The sequence below is a fragment of the Ceratosolen solmsi genome, unplaced genomic scaffold (genome assembly GCF_000503995.2).
Source record: "Ceratosolen solmsi marchali unplaced genomic scaffold, CerSol_1.0 scaffold19, whole genome shotgun sequence".
Taxonomy (NCBI): Eukaryota; Metazoa; Arthropoda; class Insecta; order Hymenoptera; family Agaonidae; genus Ceratosolen; species Ceratosolen solmsi.
Genome location: NW_011948443.1, coordinates 1143119 through 1166071, shown reverse-complemented (window position 1 = coordinate 1166071; position 22953 = coordinate 1143119). Strand labels below are relative to the sequence as shown.

At 19.8% G+C, this 22953-nt stretch overlaps 2 protein-coding genes across 6 annotated transcripts in view; one reads left to right on the top strand and one right to left on the bottom strand.

Annotated features, from left to right (window-relative positions):
* The window catches only part of LOC105365899 (RNA-binding Fox protein 1), a 61772-nt gene extending 52800 nt beyond the window's left edge, over positions 1-8972 (top strand). For 4 of the 5 annotated variants that reach the window (XM_011504179.1, XM_011504180.1, XM_011504181.1 and 1 more), the window contains 4 exons: positions 4571-4634; positions 6566-6735; positions 7342-7405; positions 8702-8972. In XM_011504179.1, the coding sequence (XP_011502481.1) occupies positions 4571-4634; positions 6566-6735; positions 7342-7405; positions 8702-8746 (343 nt within the window). In that variant the 3' untranslated portion in view covers positions 8747-8972. Of the gene's footprint in view, positions 1-4570; positions 4635-6565; positions 6736-7341; positions 7406-8701 lie in introns of those variants that run through there. The other variant, XM_011504182.1, reaches the window with a different exon arrangement.
* A 9756-nt stretch (positions 8973-18728) lies between these two features.
* On the bottom strand, positions 18729-22026 carry LOC105365897 (uncharacterized). The gene is made up of 3 exons (XM_011504169.1): positions 21827-22026; positions 19323-19792; positions 18729-18831 (listed from the first exon to the last, which is right to left on the bottom strand). Exons 1-2 carry the CDS (start codon positions 22003-22005, stop codon positions 19354-19356), a joined length of 618 nt encoding a protein of 205 aa, XP_011502471.1. The 5' UTR covers positions 22006-22026; the 3' UTR covers positions 18729-18831; positions 19323-19353.
* Between the last annotated feature and the right edge of the window lie 927 nt (positions 22027-22953).

Below are 22953 nucleotides of genomic sequence, written 5' to 3'. Positions count from 1 at the left end.
AGGTAACAAAATTTCAATTTTATCCAATATTAATTCAGAATTTTCTATAATATTTAAAATAATAAGATTTACTAAAGATCTATGAAGATCGAAAATATTATTCAAGATATTATCAAATGGATGCTACATCAATAAAGACTATAATGAATATGCTTTTTGTATACAGATACATATTTTATCTTTAAATGTAAAAATAAAAAAAAACAAAATCAATACAAATTATTATAGTTGTGTAACTATCTATTATTATCATTAACTACCTAGTTGTGTATTAAATTTAATTGTAAATCTTATATAGAATATTCGTAATCTTATTCATAAAATATTTGTATTTAATAAACATTGCTTCAAGTGGCTACAAAATGGATTTATTATTAAAATTAATTATCACGGGTTCTCATTATGATAATTATTTTATATATATATATTTATATATACAAAAAATTATAAATATTGATTGTACTTTTAGTGATAATTAACATATTAGAATATACTACGAAAATATTTAGTATGAAAGTATTGAACAAGTTATCAATTAAACAATATCGATAAAGAATAAAATATTATATTTTTAATATAAAAATGTGATTATTAAAGAAAATTTTATTGGCTGTCATATTTTATTTTGCAGCTTAGATTCTACGTTATTGAATGATGATAAAATCAAGACAACTAAATTTGAATAACTAATATATTAGTAAATAGTATGTAAATATTTAATATGCTATTATATTATTTTATAAGGAATATGTTTAATAATTGGAGTAATTGAAATCATTGTTATTAAAATTTTAAATAATATAATATAACTTAAATTACATACGATCTTCATCGACTGTTTGCTGAAATAATAAATATATAATGCATTTTAGAATATATTGTTAAAAACAACATTTTTAATATATTTATATTTATTATATTAATTATTGCATATTTATTTTCAAAAAGTAAAAACCGTTTAAAAAAAAAAATTTCATTTGAATTACTGAGTAAAATCGTATTGAGTTAATAATATTGAGTATTTATACATTTTGATTATTTTTGTAATTCTTCAAGTTATTGTTTATATACTGTGCCTGTACGTATCGTGTGCAAGATCTTTCGTTTAACATATATACTCAATTGTAAATTACTCAATTATTTGTTATCGAGATTTTTTATACAATAGCATTATATCAGTATAAAATAATAACATAATATTATTATGTTATTATTATAATGTATAAATGTAAAATGCAACGTATAATTTTGTTCGATTCGATTTAATATTTTTAATAGAAGTATAAAATGCGATCGAAAACTGTATTTAAATTATTATTGGAAGATGATATGCCAATGCAAAATTATATCACAAATTACTGATTGTACCACCAATTATTTTTTATAAATATGCCCTTGTATTATGTTTCTGCTTGTTTGTATTGATGGAAATGTTTTTTATTGATTTAACTGTATATTATTTTGAAAAAAACTTCATATTCAGCAAATATAGAAATTTAAATATCACTTAATTAATATTTTTAATCTTTTATAACAGGATGAAATATTTTACAGGAGATTTTTATTTGTTAATCATTAATTAATTTAATTAATTAATTAATTATGGGAAGAAAACGTTTATTTAATGAAAGGATTGTATTTTTGAATATAATATTGAAATTGTAAATAAACAATTCTATTTTCGTAATAAAACCACCGTTTAAGAGTTATTCTTATACTATCATTATTATTATTAAATGCATTGATTTCTAATTAATCATTTCATCTTAAACCATTTATAGTCGTTTAATGTCATTCATCATAAATTTGTATTACATTCTATCGATATTTTATCTGTTTCTTAAGTTCTTTCTTTGTTCATTTATTTGTTTTAGTGTATTTTTTTTAATCCTATATATTTTCTTTATTTATTTTTGAGAAATTTTATCTATTTGCTTAATACTTCTACAACATATATTTACATTCTCAATATCTATTTCATTTTTTAATATTTTTTCAATACATATGTTGTGATTTTTTTTATACTCTTCTTTTTTCGTGTATCTACACTGTTAAATGCTGTTTTTTTTTTGTATTTTAATTACTAGCGTCAGTTATTAATTTTATTTAATTTTAAATTTTTATAAACTCTTTTGTGGCTTAAATATCATAAATTATTTTGTTTTATTATAATTGATATTTGCTATTTTATTTATTCATTTACAAATTTTTCAAATTACGTATATTATACTTTTGCTAGTATCATCTCTTAAATATTATTTTGTCACTATCTTTTTATTTTCTTTCATAGTCTCTTTTTGATTCTTTTAATATTCTTCAATAAAAATTTTATATAACCCTCTTATTATTTTTTATTTATATTTTATTATAGCTTTAAACGATCTTCACTCTATGTCCTATACTTTGTTGTCTTCAAATACTATATCATTTGATGTAATAACATCTACGTATAGTGTCAAATTTTATATTTGTTATTATACTTTTTTAAATTCTGATAAGTTTATGTATCCGTTTTAAATATAGCTATATTTTTACAAACATTTACAATTTCATTTTTCATTAATATTGTTTGAAATATTCCGTCCATATGTATTTTCCATATATAATGTATATATAAATAATGTATAATAAAACTATTTTATATTATGTCTTTTAACTTTTCGACATTTTCATTCTCCATGTTTACTTTTACATTTTTTTATTTCAACATTTTTTCCTTTTCGGTATTTAAAATCCTTTTCCCTATTTAAATCTATTAAAATTTATTTCATTCTAATATTAAATCTAATATTAAATTATAATTCACTATTAATAGAATTAAAATATCTACCCTTATAATTGATCTTATTTAGTTGTTAAGTATTGTTATTCCTCATTTTTACCGTTTTTAAATCTTATAAAATAAAATTTAAATATATGCAGAAAAGCATCAGAACAGTTTTCTATTTTCTGTTATTAAAAATTTCTTTTAATTTATCTGTTTAGCTATCAATATATATTATATTTTTTATCGTTTTATTACTCTCTTTCTTAATCTTTCTTATATGTAGTCTATAATGATTTCTATAGCAAAATTTTCTATTTACTTTATTAAAAAGTATCCTTAGATATACAAATTCCAAAAATACTTTCAACTTTATGCAATGAATTTATTATCTATAAATATAATTAATTTGATAAATTGTATTCCTCTTATTTCTTTAAGCTTCGAGCTTATTTATTTGTTTAAATTTTTACGTTTAAGCTTTTACTTGTTTAAATCATGCTTCCATTATATTATCTATGCATATTTTATCTATTATATATTATTATATATTATATATTCGCTATCTATTGCTATTTTCATAAATAAAGATTTTCGCTTTTCTTTGAACATTTTATATCTCTTTATTTACATACAATTTTTAAATTATTATTATTTTTGACGCGTATTTTATGTCATTAGATTTTACTTTTTAAGTATCTTCATAGCCAGTAATTCATTACATCCAATATGTGTATACAATTTTGTATTTTTTTTCTACTTTTGAAAGTTGTATAACTTATTTTTACTATTAAATCGCAATTTACACTCTTTTTTATATTATTTGTTTTTTTTCATTTTGTATTATTTAATTTCTTTATTACCTTTTGAACTAAGCTTCCTTTCATTGAATGTCTCATTTTACTCTATCAAATTTTTATATCTTCGATATTTAATAATTATGTGTTAAATATTTACTAAAAGAATTTTTTATTTTTTGTTTCATATATTTCTTCTCTAATTTTTCACACAACTGTTAATATTTCCATGACTAATTTCTTTTTGCTATTTGTTTTGTTTTAATTTTATTTTATCATCCATATCATCTTGATTATTTAAATTTTACTTTTTTAACTATTCTTTTTTATTTATTTTCTTCTTTATTTCTAAGATATTTATTTCAAAAATTTTTATTGTATATTTGTTCCATGCTATTAACATCACATATTTTTACTGTATGTATTATTCTTGTTTATCTTTTTTTTTAATTCAAATTTTATTACATCTTCCTTTTTGAGTGCATTTTTTATAAAAAAATCAAAATCTAAATGATAACTAAATAAAGGATATTTAGTGAATTAACTCATAGATATATACTTTCATGTTTATAAAAACTTGTGTTTTAAATGTTATTACTGAAAAACTTTAGTATTTCATATTTCGTGCTATTAAGTAATTGTAAAAGTAATTGTAAAAAAAATTTATGGCCCATAATTGGTTAATAATTTGCAATTATTTAAGATGAACTTTCATGAACAGCTGTAAAGCAATATTAAATTTTGGAATGAGAAATAATTTTTTCTACATTAAATTATGACATTTCTACATTAAACGTTAAAAAATTATGGTAATTTTATTTTATAATGTATCATTATATTTGGCATTATTTTTCTATTTCAAGATATCTCGTAATATTTTTATATATATAACAAAATTATTGAATTTAGCATAGTCATTTTTAACTATAACAAACTCAAATATATTCTTTATTTCGTTCATGCAGACATTGATTATATAAATAATTGATGTGTATTATTTTTGTTTCAGTGTTTACTACGATCCCTTTCTAGCTGCACATGCAGCTACACAAGATCCTAATTACAGACTACAAGTAAGATATAACTTTCACTAATTCTATCGTATATAAAGTAATTTCCTGGCGTAATTTTATTGATCATATTTGCTTTTAATGATAATACTTACAAATATTTTATTTGAGAGTTTCTACGCTATTAAGAGAAAATAAAATTGTTTATTACTTATTTAAAAAATAAAGAATAAGTTATAAAATTAAAGTAAACTTAAAAGTTATTTATGTAATTACAATTTTTACCAGAATTGTCAAAAAGATAATAGAAGAAATAAACAGTATTAAAACATTACTTTTGTATTACTTAAATGAATAATTTTACAATATCATAATTTTGTAATAAATAATAAAAATTAAATGTGTAAGGTACACTTTGTACTAGAAAACACTGCATATAATTTTATAAAAATAATAAAATCAAATTCTCCAAAAAGTTTTTTCATTTATAGATTTTTTGTTTATAGAATTTATTTAATTTAATAATGGCTTTGTAGAAATTATGTATAAAATTAAAATTAATAATAAAATTGTATTTATTTAAATACATAACTATATAAATACTTATTATACTTAATGCATACATTAACTGAAATAAAGTACGTATATAAGGATATTTGATTATAAAAATCGATTATCGTAAACGATGTTCTCTATTTCAAAAAAAGTATTCTTTTTTGGATAATTGATAGAATAAACTTGTTTTTTTTTTTAATTTTTTCCACGCGTTTTAATTATATTTTTAATTTTACGGTACACTTACATATTATAATAATGTAATAATTTAAATTGCTTGACTCTAACGTTAAAATATGATAACTAATATTAGATGAATAATTAATGAATGTAAAAAGTTACTAAAACTTTATAAACTTTATATAACTAAAATTTTTATAATATACTATATTGATATTATATTTATAACATTCTATAATATAACTTTATGATTTTATTTCAATACTTTCTTTTATTGTTTAATATTCATTCATATTTCATAGAAATTTTTGTAATTTTGTTGTAATTATATATTTCAAAGAACTATCTCTTGATATTTTGGAATCATTCAAGTTTTAAGCATATCGTATAACTATATATTTTTTACTGTGCACTATCAGCTGATAGTTGATATCATAAAGTTTATTCATTTCCTTTAAATATCAAAAGTCAGAAATAAATTTAGATGTATTGTGAACCATATATTTTGTATGTAACTTAAATGTTTTTTTAACAATTTCAATAGTTTATAAAAAATTATGTCATTCAGACATAGAATTTTTGTAATATAAAATGTATGATAATTTTTATAAGATTGCTGTGTTGTCTTGATTGAATAACATGAAATGTTTCCGCTTAATGTGGACAAATATCTTATTATTTAAGTTTGTAATCTCATTTAAAACAGCATTTTGTTACAATCAATAAATCGAGATACATAAGGTTGGTACCATGATATTAATACCTTAAATATCATTTTAATGTCATTTTATTTATATAAATTTTTTAAATATATAAAGTTTCAAAATTTAAATAATTTTAAAAATAGTATACTAATACAAACCTTTACGTCTTTAAATATCGTATTTTTTGTATTTTTATGAAATTAATAAAAAAAGATATATTAATGAAATTATTGTATATTTATGATTAAAAATTAATATACATTTATTTATCTATTGAATGATGCTTTAATGCTATAAGTCGTGTATTTCTAGAATAGTTTAATACTAAATATTAATATAAAAATAAGAAAATGTAGGTAAAAATGTAATATTCTATCATTATTTCAATTATGTGAAAATATATACTTTTTAATAATACCTAAGTAATATATTTCATTCTGAACGTCATAATTCCCATAAATTAATTTTAATATTATTTCATAAAATACTCTATAATTGATAGCATTTTTATAATAAAATTTTTTAATTATATATTAAAATGTTTAACTATTTTAGGCTGCTGCTGCTGCTGCTGCTGCAACTGCACCTCTTCTAAAAACGCCGTTATCAACGGCTCAACAAGCAACTTATGCGGCTGCTGCTACTTATACAGCTGTCGCTGCCCGCGCCTATGGAGCAGCTGCAGCAGCTGCTCAGCCTGTTGCTGGATACACTGCAGTAGCTGGGTAAGTTTTATTAATATGTTTCTAATTATTGTAAATTAATTGATAAATATAATATAAGTAAATTCACATTGAAAGTATAATTGAGTTGCACTTTAATAATATTGAAATGTATCGAAAAAATTATAAAATTATCTTGTTGAATGGAATGGATGAGTTCCATCTTCACCTTTTGGTTGAATATGTGTATAGAAAAGACTTTGACTTATTTATTTTTTATTGTATATCGATTGAAAGAAATAAGTTTTACGAATTGTAAAATGTTTAGTTTCTAATAATTTTTATGATAATTTTATATTATTAATAGAAACAAAGAAAATTATTTAGAAAATCCATTTTCAAATATTGTAATTACTTGAATTGTATAGAGAATTCAAAAAGCTCAAAAAATATTAATCAGTCATATCAATTCTTTTTTTATTTAAAATAATAAAAAAAATTTATAAAATCCATGACTAGTCACACTTTAAAACTGTCACTTTTCCTAGTTTAATTATTTTATTTTCATAATATATTACTTTACACATGCTAAGTTATTCAATAAATCATAAAGTTTTAAAAATATTTGTTAAATATTAAATTAACAATTATTATTCTTATTATTTTTAGTTATGGACGTGAATATGCAGATCCTTATTTAAGCCATGGCATTGGTCCTGTTGCAGGATACGGGGTAAAGAATATTAATAATTATATTTTTATTACCAGCAAAATAAATATATTTGCAAGAAAAAACGTTTCAATTTTTTAAAATTAAAGGATAACATGAAGTAGAATGATGATGCTAGAATTTTAGATATTTATTTCATTAAAGGTCAAAACAAAAAAATTTAATGTAATTTTTTTAGTATCTTATAAAACTTTTATAGAAAACTTTATAAGTATCTGTTTTAAGAAATAATATACGTTTGTAAACTTTCATCAGAATTCAATACCAAATAAGAAATATAAAATTAAAAATGGAGTAAAATAGTTTGTATAAAAAGTTTCACTCTTGTGAATACAATTTATAAATTATAGTTAATATTTTTTAAAACAAATAAAATTTTATTTATTTTAATTCTAAACATTAAACAACAGTTTTATAATAAATGTAAATATAACAAAACGGTAAAAGAACTTGAGAAATTTATAAATCACAAATAAGTTTGAATAATAACTTTGTCAAGATGCAATAGTAAATGTACAATATAAATAGTACTATAATTATTCGACACAAATTTTAACAAGTTTAACTTATAATAGAATAATATAATATAACAATAATTTGCAAAACTAGAACTTTATAAATATATTACGCTAAGCATTATAATTTACCCAAATTTTATTGAACATTTTTTCTAAATCAATAATTACTTCTTAAGAAACTATAAAGCAGAACCTAATTATTTCTTAGCTGCATAGCATAACATAAACAATTGAGAATGCCATTAAAGATAAAATAATATTTAAATCAAATAATTGTAGACATATAATTAATGCAATTATCATAAAATGATGTAGTACTTCATTTATTTATAATAAAAATTTAGAATAAAATAATCATATGCGGTTGTACAGATAAATTAATATGTTACATGACAAGTTAAAGTAAATTGATAAGAATTTAATGTTATGTCCATTTAAAAAAGAAGTTTTAAAATCTTATTTCATAATAAAGTAAATATCAACCAATTAATAATTCATGATCAAAGTTTTGATAAAATATGGAATGCTTGGCTAAAAAAGGAAAATACTTATATTAAAATAATTGTATTTAACTATTTTATTATACTCATTAAAATTTTAATACATTTTTTAATACATAAAAATCGTTTAAAATACATATAATGAGTAAATTATTACGGAAAAATAACTAATTGCTAATAATTTATTATGGAAACAAAGCATTCTGATATTTTTCGTAGTTAATAATGTTTATCGATACTTTATTTAAATTAATTATAAAATTTATCATAATTTGTTTCAGGCAACAGTTTATCGAGGTGGCTACAATAGGTTTACACCTTATTAAAATTTAAAATTATTTTCAAGAAGGACGTGCTATGATATTTATTGAAAATACGTCAAATGATGATAATTATATAATATAAAATATTATTCCAGATTCAAGTCATCCATGCTTTTTAAGGTTTAGACTTAGTGTCGCGGTTATTTACTGCTTTTCTGTAACAAACTGTAACAAATATAATTTATTTTTTTTAGTTTGTTCTAGCAACCATGACAATTCTTATTATATATATATATATATATATATATATATATATATATAAACTAACAACAAAAATCGTAAGATTTTATTTCCAATTTAAAAAAATTACAGTTCCATTATTGAGTTATAGAATACAATTATAAAATTTTTTTATTTATTATCCTTTATTAATGGCATATCAGCGAATAAAAACAGTTCATTTATACTAGTAATGAAATTATTTTATCCTAATTTTGTAATAATTCAAATGAAACATTATCACTGTAATGATTTTAACGCTGACCTGCTACATGTTTATTCAATTCTTTTAATAATACAAAGCGTGTGCGATAAATATTTCATGTAATCGCTTAACTATCACAAACAGATTGTAAATACATTGTAAAATGTAATGTCCACAAGCATAAAATTGAAGAATTTATTATTTTGGAATTTTATTCAATTTACAGTTATAAGAATACCATTTAAAATTGTAAATCTTCAATTGAAATTCTTTGGTTTCTCTTTTTTTAATGAAGTTTTATTTAATTATAACATACACAACTTACTTGCGAATTATTATGAATATACAAAAAATAAAAATGCAGTCCTCAATAAAATATATAAAAGAACTTTAAATTATTGAAAGTGAAATAGGATAGTATAATTCAAATATTAGTATGTATAATTTTTAAATATATGACATATATAACATACATTTGTCATATGTGCATTAAAGTTTAAAATTAGTTGATTTACATAAAACATGAATTATAGATTTTTTAATTAGAAACTATTATTATAAAGCTGCTAAAAATACTAATATATTTGTTTGACTATAAGTAAAAATTAATATTAAATCATCTTCAAATATAATTTTGCAACCTTTTCATTTGATATATATCGATAATTTTGAACTTTTTAGCTTATTTAAAACATTCACAATCCATGCTTCAAATAAACCAATAAACTTAAATTTAGTGCGCATATAATAAATGGATTACACTAAGTTATACACATAGCAATGTATTAAATTGCATATGAAGTGCAAATCAATTTGATATTGCTTTACAAATATAAGAGAAAATGTTGCACATAACTTTTTATGTAATGCATGCAGGGCTCATGCATATTACACAAATTTTCTCTACCTTTCGTCTACGTACGAATAAAATATATAATAAAATTAAACGTTAGTCGTGTAAGTTAGAACAATGCTTGTATATTGACAGACTGCATAATTCCACAAAAGCACACGAATGAAGAATATTGATTTATAATAGGAATTTTACATCTTATGAAAGATTATAACCATATTTCGAATGTGTTGATAACAATTTTAAGAAATAAATTTAGAATAGTTTTATAATATATAAATAAAACTTTGATATAAAACTTAAAGAATTAATTACGAAATGTTGGTGTAAGTTTTAAGTACATGTATCTAAACACAATATATGATCTAAAATTTACATACCGCATGACTCCAATATATTTTAATTGAATTTGAGGTTAAACAAATGATACGCACATATTATAAAATAAGAATACAGCAACAATAGTTTTTTTTTAATACTTTACAATTAGATTTAAAAAATTGAAAATATTTATTAATACTAAATTTTTATTTTTGTAATATTCTTTATTCGTAAAAGTATCAAAAAGATTATTATTACGTAATCTATATAAAACAATCTTATGCTAGATTTATATTTATTTAACGAAAAATTTAAATGTACATGTCCATGCATAAAAATGAAGGTATCTTTATTTAAATGCATTTTATATATACAATTCCATGGCATTAAAATAAATGTATAGTATTTGTATAATATTAAAAATAATTCTAAATTCAATTTTTATTAAATTTATTTGATACCAGTTTGTAACAATCATTAATGATACATAGTTTTCTTTAAAAAACAAATTATATATATGTATTAAAAATTATTACAGCTTTGTTATTAATATAATACATACTTGTGTAATAAGATTGCATTTTTAATAATGTATTTAAAATCTAACTAATGAATTAAATTTTTTAGAATATATTAATTTTATTTTTATTTAAATACAAATTATGGTTCTATGTTTTTTCTATTTATTATTAACATACACAAATAATAAAAGATAGTTTTATTTATAATTATGACTTATAAAAATAAAAATTATGAATTAACATAAATATTAAATATAAAATAGCTCAACTCATAAAATAAACATTACATCAATAATAGATGAAGCGTGAGCTTGAAAGTATTGGTAAAAGTTAATAACAGTGAAAAAACAAAGTTTTGTGAAATAGTTAAATATAATATTTTATAATATTTAATAGTTACAAAAAATATCAACATAGCTACATTTTAATCAATTATATTAATTTAATAGTAGCATAAATAATAATACTCTTATGAACCTGAATGCGTTCTTATAGGTGCCAGTACTTGTAAATAAGCTTAAAGTCAAGCACAAATGTAAAGCATAAAAATAAGTAAATTTTAAATATCAACATAATGTAAGAATGATTTATTATTAGTAATTTCAAATGTATTCACTTTATAATCTCAGTTACTCTTGAACAGTACAAAAAGTATTTTCCGAGTTCAACTTATTTTATTTAAATATTAGATAATGTAGTTTTATCTGTCTCTAAATGGGTTACTATAAATAAATTTTATTAATTCTATAAAATTATAGATGATATTCATAAATTACATTTTACAAATTTAATAGAATTTTGAAAGAACTTTTAAGTAAATTATTTGTCAATAATTATGTATTAAAATTAAATTATAGATATCAGGTTTTATTTTTAGATACCAAAATTTAATTTTCTCAAGTTTAATTAAAATGTGTAACCCAGAGACTGGTATTATGTAAGATAAATATTTTCTGATATTAATAACTTTTTTGTACTTTCCTCAGTATAGTTAGAGTTTTTAAATATTCATGCCAAAAATGATAAAATCTTTATAATAAACCAAAGACCATATGAGCGTAAAATATTTATAAAGTTTCATTAATTGAAACAAAACATAATTGGTCATTTTGTAAAAAGAAACTTTTATTCAATGTAATGCAATAAACATTAATTACTATTTTAGTCATGTTTATAAATATAAAACAAATATATTTTGATAAAATATATTATTTAAGAATTAAAAATTTGTAATAAGTTAACATTATATTAATTTACATTATCTATTAAATGTATTACAATTGACAAAAGTCTTTTAACATATGGAATAATGTTATATCGTAAGTTATTTATTCTTGTATAATTTAAAAAAAATTAAAAGTTAAAGCTGTATGTTATATACTATATACTGAATTTAAAATCTATACTACTTATTATATTAGAAAAAAAAAGAATAATTTAAATATCAGTAATGCATTTAATATAAGTTATCCCATTTAATATTGCAAATGTAAACATATAAGCTTATTTAATTATTTTTTACCATATTGTTCAATATGACATACAATAGATAAAATTCTTGATATATTAGTAAGTAGAAAATATACTTGATTTATAACTAAATATGAATTACTGCACTGAATTGGATTTTAAACGGTTTAATGATTATATTTATATTGCAAACAATTGATTTCGATAATTAAATAAAAAAGGATATGTAGTTAAATTATGAGTTTTTAATGGATAAGGAAATACTCTGTATCTTATATTACAGAATACATATGGCACCAATCACATGAAATAATATGATTATTTTAAAAAATTTATATATTTATATATTATAAATATTATTTATATATATATAATTTATATAAATTTAATATATTTTTTATATAATATTCAAATTATTATTCTGCATTTTATTAATTCTGTTAAACGATTATTCATTAAATTAATTTTATATACAAATTGTATTAGTATTATTCAATATGAGTAATGAAAAACAAAGTCATATAAGCAATATAAATAAATTTTGTCACTTCATTTTTTTCAGAGTAGGATATTTTATTCTTACAATTATAATATTTTGATATATAATTTAATATATATATAATAATAATAAATAAGTTTATTTAAAAAAAATTTGCTTTAAATTTGTTATAATCTATAATTAGTACATTTATCAATAATTAATCAATAATCATTTATCAATCAGCAGAACTGATTTTAAATACAAATTTTTTAATAGTTAATATGATGTACTTCCTTTTAAAAACTATACAATTTGTATTTCATAAAACTATAAATTATCTTTTATCTCATTTAAAATTAACAAGATTATAGAATTTGAATAAAAGATTAATATAAATTAATAGAAATATATCACAATTTATAGAAAATATATATAAAATATAATTGTTTTTGAGAATGCTGTAATCCACTTGTATGTATTGCAATATTTAAGAAATTTATAATGGATTCCAATTTTTTAAGTATTAAATTATAATGCACATACTTATTTAGAAATAAATCTTTGTTATTAATTATTTTTTATTTTATTGAGTATTATTGATTTCACGAATTTTTTAATACTGAATACGCTAACAAATAGTTTATAAAAATTATAATGAACAAATCGTGTTTAAAAATTATTTGTAATGATCAAAAAGCATTTTTATTTCTGCACAAAATTTTGTTATTGATTTTATGCTATCTGAATCTTGGATTATTTGATATTTTGTATTTTCATAAATTTCAAATAATAATACTTAAATTTCTTTATTATTTTTTTTTAATAATATACAATCATAATGTTTAAGTTATTTTTTAATGTATCTTAGAAAATACTATGTATTTTAAATATATTTTCAGAACTGCAATTAGTATTAAAATTTTCATAATAATAATTAAAATAATTACAAATTTCTTATAAAATTCTAAATCCATTCACATCATTATATTTACTAAGAATGCAAATGGATCTATTACATAAATCTAAAAAGATATAGTTATGTATTGTATAAGTCAATTAATTGTAATCAATTAAATTTATAACAATAAAATGATACCCAATATATATATAAAATTAATTAACTCATACGATATATTTATATAATTTTAATATTATTAATAGTATTAATTCCTTATTAAATATAGCAATACACCATATGAGCAACATAACTTAGTGTATGTATATAGAATATAATTGCATATCTTTTTACTTTTATGTGTAAACAGTAAGAAATTCATTTTAATTTCAAACAATTATTAAAATCCATTCATATATAATATACTTTAATATAATATTGATTTTAATTTATTCTATTAACATTTTAAATATTACTGTATTAGACTAAAATGATTGATAACATGAATTAGTAATCAATAACATTACATTATTATTTACAAAAATTATAAATTAACGTAATGTTTAAAAATTAGATATTTCATTTAGATATTTGAAGTATTTATAATTTTTTTATTTTATAATTAATATATTTTTTAATTATATTATTATTAAAATATTTATGACAAAACAATTTCTATTAAGAATAACTTGAATACAACTTTATGTTTTATAATACGTATCTTTATAAAATACTGTATATCGAACCAGTGATTTAAGTAAAATCTATAAGCATGACTTTAAAAATTTTTAAGCATTAAAAAATTGAGCCTAAAACCATTGGTATAATAATTGCATTTACAGTTGTGTAATGCTTTACTAAATAATATTTCATTTAAAAAATTAAACTGTTATTTATTTCAAATAAAAAATTTTCAGTTCTGAAAAATTATTCACTTAGTTTGAATAAGCTATTACAAATTATACAAAAATCATTCTCATGTTATTTTTAGTAATAAAAAAACTAAAGTAATTATTTTATTGAACGTATGAAATTTTAATAATTGTCTGATTTTATATTTCACAACTCCAATTATATTAGAATAAGTTATATACATTTTATTAACCCAATAATGAATTCTTATAACTCATTCTTTGTGTATATCAATTTTCATTATTATTAATAAATATTTTTCAAATAAGTGTATTATTTATTTTATTTTCCTATTCTTATAATTTTTCTGTAATTCTGAAACTTATAAAATATTTAATTTTAATTATAAATATTCATGAGACATGTTTAAATTAATTGAGAAAGATTTTACCAAGTGATTTTATTTCATTCCTCATTATATTTGATTAGTAAAATAAATATAAAGAAATGATATGTCTGAGAAAAAGTTTCATAATTAAATAAAGAATCTCCACAGTACCTAATTGATTTATAGAAATATTAAAATAAGTGATTATCTAAGAACAAATTCTATATAAAATTACATATGAAAATTAATCTCAAGGAATTAGAATCTATTTGATTGATACAAGAAAATTGCCTATATTGGTTTATAAATGAATTTTCTCATTCAGCATCAAATTGTATGGATCAATTGAAAGCATAAGCCCTCAAAAGAATAAAACAAATATAGCATTCAATATAGCAAAAAGTATTTCGAACAGGAAAAGTATAATAATACATAGAATTTTGATATTCTATATTCATTACGAAATTAAGCATATTGAGCGTATCTTTAAATTTAAATTGTAGTGTTTATATAGAAATCTAACCCTTAAATGTGTGTTATGTTTAATATAAAATTCTTGATCATTTCATGACTCCTTTAATTTTAATAGCATTTATAAATTTGAATAATTATTAATAGTTTAAATCCAGTTATTCTAGTTTTCGTTTATACAACACTTTAAGGATAAAACTTTAAGGAAATAGAATTTTGACAATGTACAGCACCTATTTGGGTCATGTGCATTGGATATTTAAATTAGCTCTCATTGCCATGATAATATAAGATATAAACTTTCGCATATGCATAATAACCATATATCATCAAATATACATGTATAAAGAAGCAAATATGTTAAGAAAAACATTCTTAATCAATATAAAAACTTAATTAAATATATTTTATCATAAATAAAATATTAATTACATTAGAATTTTAATAACAAATATGAAAACACATGAAATTACGAAATATATTAAAATAATTTAATTTTCATATAAAGATATATAAAATTTAGACATGAAATAAAATATTCTAAATTCGATTTTATTCATAAATGAAAAATTATATTCTTTGTTATTAGCATTTATTTAAATACCATATATTCCCCTACGTTAGGGGGACCATCCTATCTACGTTTTCGGTAACTGTTATTGCTTATGCATATATAAAATGAAAAGTATAATTAATTCTATTTAATTTCTGCCATTTTATAATATATTTATTATTACTCCAACCTTAATAAGCATATTATAATCGTGTAATGTTCAGTTGTATTTATTTTATCTTTTATTTTTTATTTATTCATTCTATACAAAGTATTGATAATTAAAAAATTGCTGTTTCAAATAAAAATTTTAATTTAATTGCTTTTGGTGCCTATAAGATCCCCCTCCCAGAAAATGTTTATGTACCATTCAAATAAATAATATACTTGAATTACTTAAATTGAATTCAATTTCAGAATTTGCGTCTTAAATTGCTGTAAAAAAGCGTTTGTGTTATAATATAAGTTAAAAAATAAGTGCACAGTGTTATAAATATGCAATTTACTTATAGATATATTTTTATTTTATAATCATATAATAGTGTCTTAAAATTAAAAAAAAAAAATCATAAGATGATGTAAATATATAAAGACATAAATAAAACGAAGTTCGCTTTTCTGAATCAATTAATAAATGTAATACATCTTGACGTGCAACTAGAATTAGCATAACAAAAAATTTAGAATAGAGCAGTATTGTACTTATTAAAAACTAAATAGCATATACTATGTTTAGTTAAAATAAAGAATTAAACCCAAATGGTAAAGTAAAATAGTTATTTACTTTATTTATTATGTAATGTTGAATGTTACAAATAATGGTAGACTTGTAAGAAAATATACAATAACATACAGTATACGTAGTATGTTAAAAACATAATCAGTGTAATGTTTATCAGATATGTACATATAATGCCATGCCAAAAATAAGTGCCTTCACTTAATTTTCAACTCTCGTGTTAATTTACGTTATTCGATGGTCTATATTTTATGGATCTCATTCAAATTGTTCTTTTATCCAAAAATCATTCTTACAAATTTCAAATGTTTCTGTAATATGATAACCAAAAATAAGAAATCTTATTGACTATGCTTATTAACTGTAATAAATACACTTCCTGAAATTTGCATAATTTTAATTCATAATTTGCATAATTTAATCAATGAATAAATAAAAATAACCAATATTGTATTAATCATAACCAATACATTAATAACCAGGTATTAAACTTATTTAAGCATAATAAATGAATTTTTAAATTAAAGCAATGATCGGGGTCGTGATAATAAATATATCGATTCAATAAAAATTATCATTAAAATGAACGTAAATATGTTAGACTATTTTTTATATATAACAAAAATATATTTTATAAGAAACAATTGATTTGCATCATTTTTAATGAACATTAAAGTACTTTATAAATCAGTAATATATCATAAAAAAAGTAACTCAAGAATATTTTTGACTTTAGTAAATTTGTAAACTTTTAATTATTGCATTAATTTTAATTATATAAACTCTTATATAACATTGTAATCAAGTTATTTATTATAAGTACTCTAATGCATTGCCCTGCTTAATTCTAAGTTGAACATGGTTGTACAACACTTAATATGCAATAAAACAGAATTTAATATTGAAACCAAAATTGTCAAAAGCTAATAATTAAATTTATTTATAAAAATTATTATTAATGAAATTAATTTTTTATTTAGTATAATTATATATAATATGTCAACTATAATGTTCTTATAGAATAAATTGTATACTTACATTTCATCACATTTGTGATTAAAAATATGTATATTATAAAACTCATTATTTCTTGTAAATTACTCATGTATTATTATTAGCCGTCATAAAAACTGAAAGGAAATCTAACTAGTATGAGGTTGAGAGTTATGATTGAGATTATTTATATGCTGATAACCTTTTTTTTTATTAGGAAGAAAAATAGAAACTTTTTTGACTTTCATATATTTGACAAAACAAGTTATTAATAATTAGCGGTTGAACCCTTAGAAAAGATATTTGTGTATCGATATAAAACAAATCAATCTATTTGAAAGATTAAGTAATGGTGAATATGGATCAGTTTATCGTTCAAGTTCTTTAAATAAATTGTATTACTAATCTAGAAAATTACCTCCATTAGTGTTATGTTTATATACATATAAGTATGACACCATTATTTTTTGTATATAGCATTGGATTTGGAGCATTTATATTGGTATAGTTATTCAATCACTAGATACTTTACAATTAAGAAAGTATTATATTTTTATAGTTAAAGAATTGTATTTTCTGTAATACGATATCTAATATATATCATAACTATTGACACCATTATATAATATTTTTAGCATTTTATTGCACAAATGAAATTATATGTGCTATGCAATATTCGATATAAATATTAGAACAAAAGTAGAATTTTACGAAATAATTTTAATATAAACACATTATGTTTATATGTGATGTAGTACAATTCAAAATAAAGACTAATTAAATATATAAACAATTAAAAATACAAATTATAAATAGTAGTTTTAAAAAATCTTAGAATTCATTTACTGTATTATTGGTAAAATTTTAGTGATAAGTGATCACACGTCAAAAAGGAGTGAGGTCCTCTACCATTGCACCATCACAATTAACTATATCTGCAAATGTGGATATAAAATATCGATTTTACTTCATAATGGTCTATGGCTATGGATAGTTAATACTCAAATAATATGACAAATTACACTGATGTTCAGACAGATATTTTAATATTCTCCTTTGCATATGCCGCCCTCTCATATCGGTTTTGTATACTAATTTCATGAATTGTACAACAAACTGCCTAGAAACTTTAAAGAAATATTTTATGTAATATTTAGTCTAAGATTTTAAAGAGTAAAAATGATAATTTTTGAAAAATTAGAAAATATTAATGTATTTAAGAACATTTTTAGTAGTATATATTTATATATATATAATTTATAAAAATATTTCATTTATATTTTATTTTTGAGATATTAAAGTACATATTTTTATAGTTCAATACTTCTAATGAGAATGTATGAAGATATAAATCAATTAGTTTACAAGTGTATAAAATGCTGATTATAATATAAAATTTCAAAGTTGCCATGAGAAATAAAATAAGAAAAATGAATAATTAAGAAAATATAAGAAATAAAACGCATAACAAATAACTACGAATAATTAGATTTATTAATGTTTATTAATAAACATCTTATAGAGATTATTGAAATTTATTATAATTTATATCAATTGCAATTATAGTTCATTATTATTTACACTAATTTGTATAAAATATGAATTCGAGATTATATACCACCACTATTTTTTATATTAATTGTCATTTATTAATGCTTGTACTCAGGAAAATGCAGAGGATTTAGTAAGGTAGTATTTTCGTTATCACTAGCATTATTGATGTTCAATCCTTTTAAAGAGCCATTATTTATGTTACAATCTAAACTGTAGTTATCATCTAGTGTGCATGATTTAATTTTAGATATATGATTTATATCGATTCCAGGAATATTTGAAATATTTTCTCGTCTCTGCAGTTGAGTATTAATGGTTTCGTCACTACTAAGACCATTATTTTCAGTATGGGGCGGAGATGGATAATAGCCGCGATGTTTTATAGACAATGGATCAGTGCGCATTTGTTGATGAGATGGTATCATAGATCCAGATGTTGATCCGAGAGATGGTGGCTGCTGTGGTGCACGATGTTGAACTCTTTCTTCACTCGTCCACCGGGCTAATGGTTGTTGAGCTTGAATAAATGCATCACTAGAAAATAACAAGATTATACGAACCTAACAGTACACACAATAATCACTACATATGTACATTTTTGTAATTAATTACATTTCGTTTTAAAAACGGATTCACAATTAGAAGTTTTTATTATCTATAGAGAAACCTGTATTTTTACATTTAAATTAAGATTATGCAATAATGTTAATAAATCCTATGGTACAACACATTAGCAGTTACTATTTATACTAGTATTTAATTTTATTATCTACGTTAACAATACGAAATGATCTTAAACATTATCAAAAATATATCATTTTTAAGACATTTTAAGAATGTATTAAAATATATTTAAAATACATATTTATATTAAATATTCATTTAAGATAAAGCAAATCTTTCTTTAAATTTTTAATACAGTATTCTTAATCTAATTGAAGGATAATTTCAGCGAGCCTTTCATTTTTAAACAAAGAACAATTTATTTTATTGTTTATAATTATCAATATCCACAATATTTATATAATACTTTGGCGGAAATGTGTATTTTAATATTTCTTAATGTTTCTTGATACATATTATAATAAGGTTATATTTGTATATAAAATTGAATTAGATAAAGATATAATTTAGTGAACTGTGTTTCTATATTAATAATTTCTTTGGACTAACTTCAAAATATATATTTTTCCACATTGAAAAAGAATAAATATTAATCAATAGAATTTTCTTAATAATGAATAAACCATTTAAGTAATTAAAAATCAATATATTAATATATTAGTAACAATAAGGTCCGTGACTTGATTTTAAATAACAAACTTAAATACGATGTTAATGTACACGTATATTTAAATGCAATTTCTAAGTAACTAACAATACTAAAAGAATGTTGATTTGAATAAAAAAATGATATTTTTAAAAATTAAAGTTCGTTTTCAAAATTTATACCTTTTAGAAAATCATTAAGTTTATAGATCAATAATTAAAAATAAATCCAAATTTTTTCTTGTTATCCGTTAATTGATTTTATAATTGATTTTGAAGGAATATTTTGATTTGTGACAATACATTTATTTTATAAACTTTTATCATATCAAATAAAATATATATAAATATTATTTTTTTATGTTACAAAATCATAAAATTTAATCATATTGATTATCATACACAAAATATAAATAAAACTATTTAAATAAATCTAAAAAATTAATGAATTCACGAAATTTATAATTATATATATATATATATAAATTTATTTATCGATAGTTCTTTATAAAAATGTAATGTTAACATTTTGTTGGATTATTTTTGTTGTGCGATTTTATTAAATTTATCTTTATTAATAATTGATAAAGTAACTTATTTTTAAAAATTTACTCTTTGTAACAGTTTAATATAATAAATTATATATAATATACTAATTTTTTCTAACTAACTTCATAATTGAAAAATTTATTTTATTTTGTAGTAATTATATCAAATTTACTTTTAAAATTTTAGTATGTAAATATTTCATTTTTATAATAAAGCAAAAGCCTAGATGAAGATCGCGATACAATAAGTTATAATTTTTTACAATACTATAATTTATTTTATATTGAACGCAATATGTTTCTTAAATATATTATATTTTTTTTAATAATATAACTGTTTAATGAACATACTATGTAAAAATAAATCAGATTCACTCAAGCTATAATTGGTTAAAACTTATGCTTCTTTAAATGATTATTAGGTAATAAACCTGATTGCGAATCCATTCAATTAGATATAGTTTATCCAAAATATTACAAAATTTATATGAAATATCGCATAAGTTTAAAGTAATACAAAATATGAAAGAATGACTTCAAAGTATGTTTATAGTATTTAAATATATATCATTTTATAAACTTGATCAAACTATTACAGTATTAGATTATAATATTCCAACAAACATGTATATCATCTCTGCAAAAAGAAATAATTTTGTATAGTGACACATGACATATATATTTTGTTTATCTTTACTATTGACGTCATTATTTACAGTTTAGTTTAACAAAAGCAAATAAGCACACTAACTTGTATATGATACCTTTCACTATCTGGGGTTTCACCCCGTGGATGTGAGCCCCTATCAGGGTCAGCAGTTTCATAAATTCCTTCTTCTTCATGTAACTTTGAGGTATGTTGATGAGATCTGAAAGGACTTCGTGTTGTTGGTTGTCGATATCTTCCATAAACAAATCTAGTATCATCATCTCGATTGCGACTACATCGTCTGCTTCTACAAAAAGGCAAACTAAATTATTATAAATAAAAAAAACTTAAGTTAAAATTTAATGTCACTATAGAATTAAAAAATCATATACAATTGTTTTTGATTTAAATTATTATTAATTATTTGTTAAAAAAGCTTAAATTAAATCAATATATATGGAAGTTTATAATTAATTTATTTGCTGATCATTTCAAACTATTTAAACATGACTCATAATCAGTGATAAAGATTAATAAATTAATAATGGTAAATATCGAAAGTATTTTAACTGCTTCATTTGAAATACAATACAAACTTTTTTCACTATCAATATTTAGATTTATATATCTTTCTTAATCTTATTTAGATAATTATTTCAAGAGTATAAACTATGCAGCTTAATCACTAGATGAAATTATATAATTATATCATTATATTAATCTTTAATTTTCTTTAAGTCAGTTAAATCATAATAATTTATAAAATAGAATGTTAAGCATAAAATTATCAGTTTCGTTAAAAGAGGTACTATTTGTCAACAATTAATGCTAAATCATTTTGTTATACTGAGTATATATTTCAAGTAGTATATACTTTATAAGATATAAAAATGTAAGATTTATTATTTAAATCAGATTTATTAAATCAGATAAATTTGTAAAAAAGTATTTATTATAACTGTAGAAAACTGTTAAAATGTGAACATTTTCTCATTAGTTTTGAAATATGTTATTCATTATAAAGATATTGTCACATTACATAAACAACTTTGCTCTTCTAAAAGGAATGTAACTAACAATTTACTGCTTCTAAATATTTAATAAATTATTACAATATTTATTATATATCAAATGTTTGCAAGAAAAATATAATGAAAATTAATTTATTGAATAATTACAAACTTTTGAAAAATAAAAGTATTCGATTGCGAAAAAATTTGTTATAGACT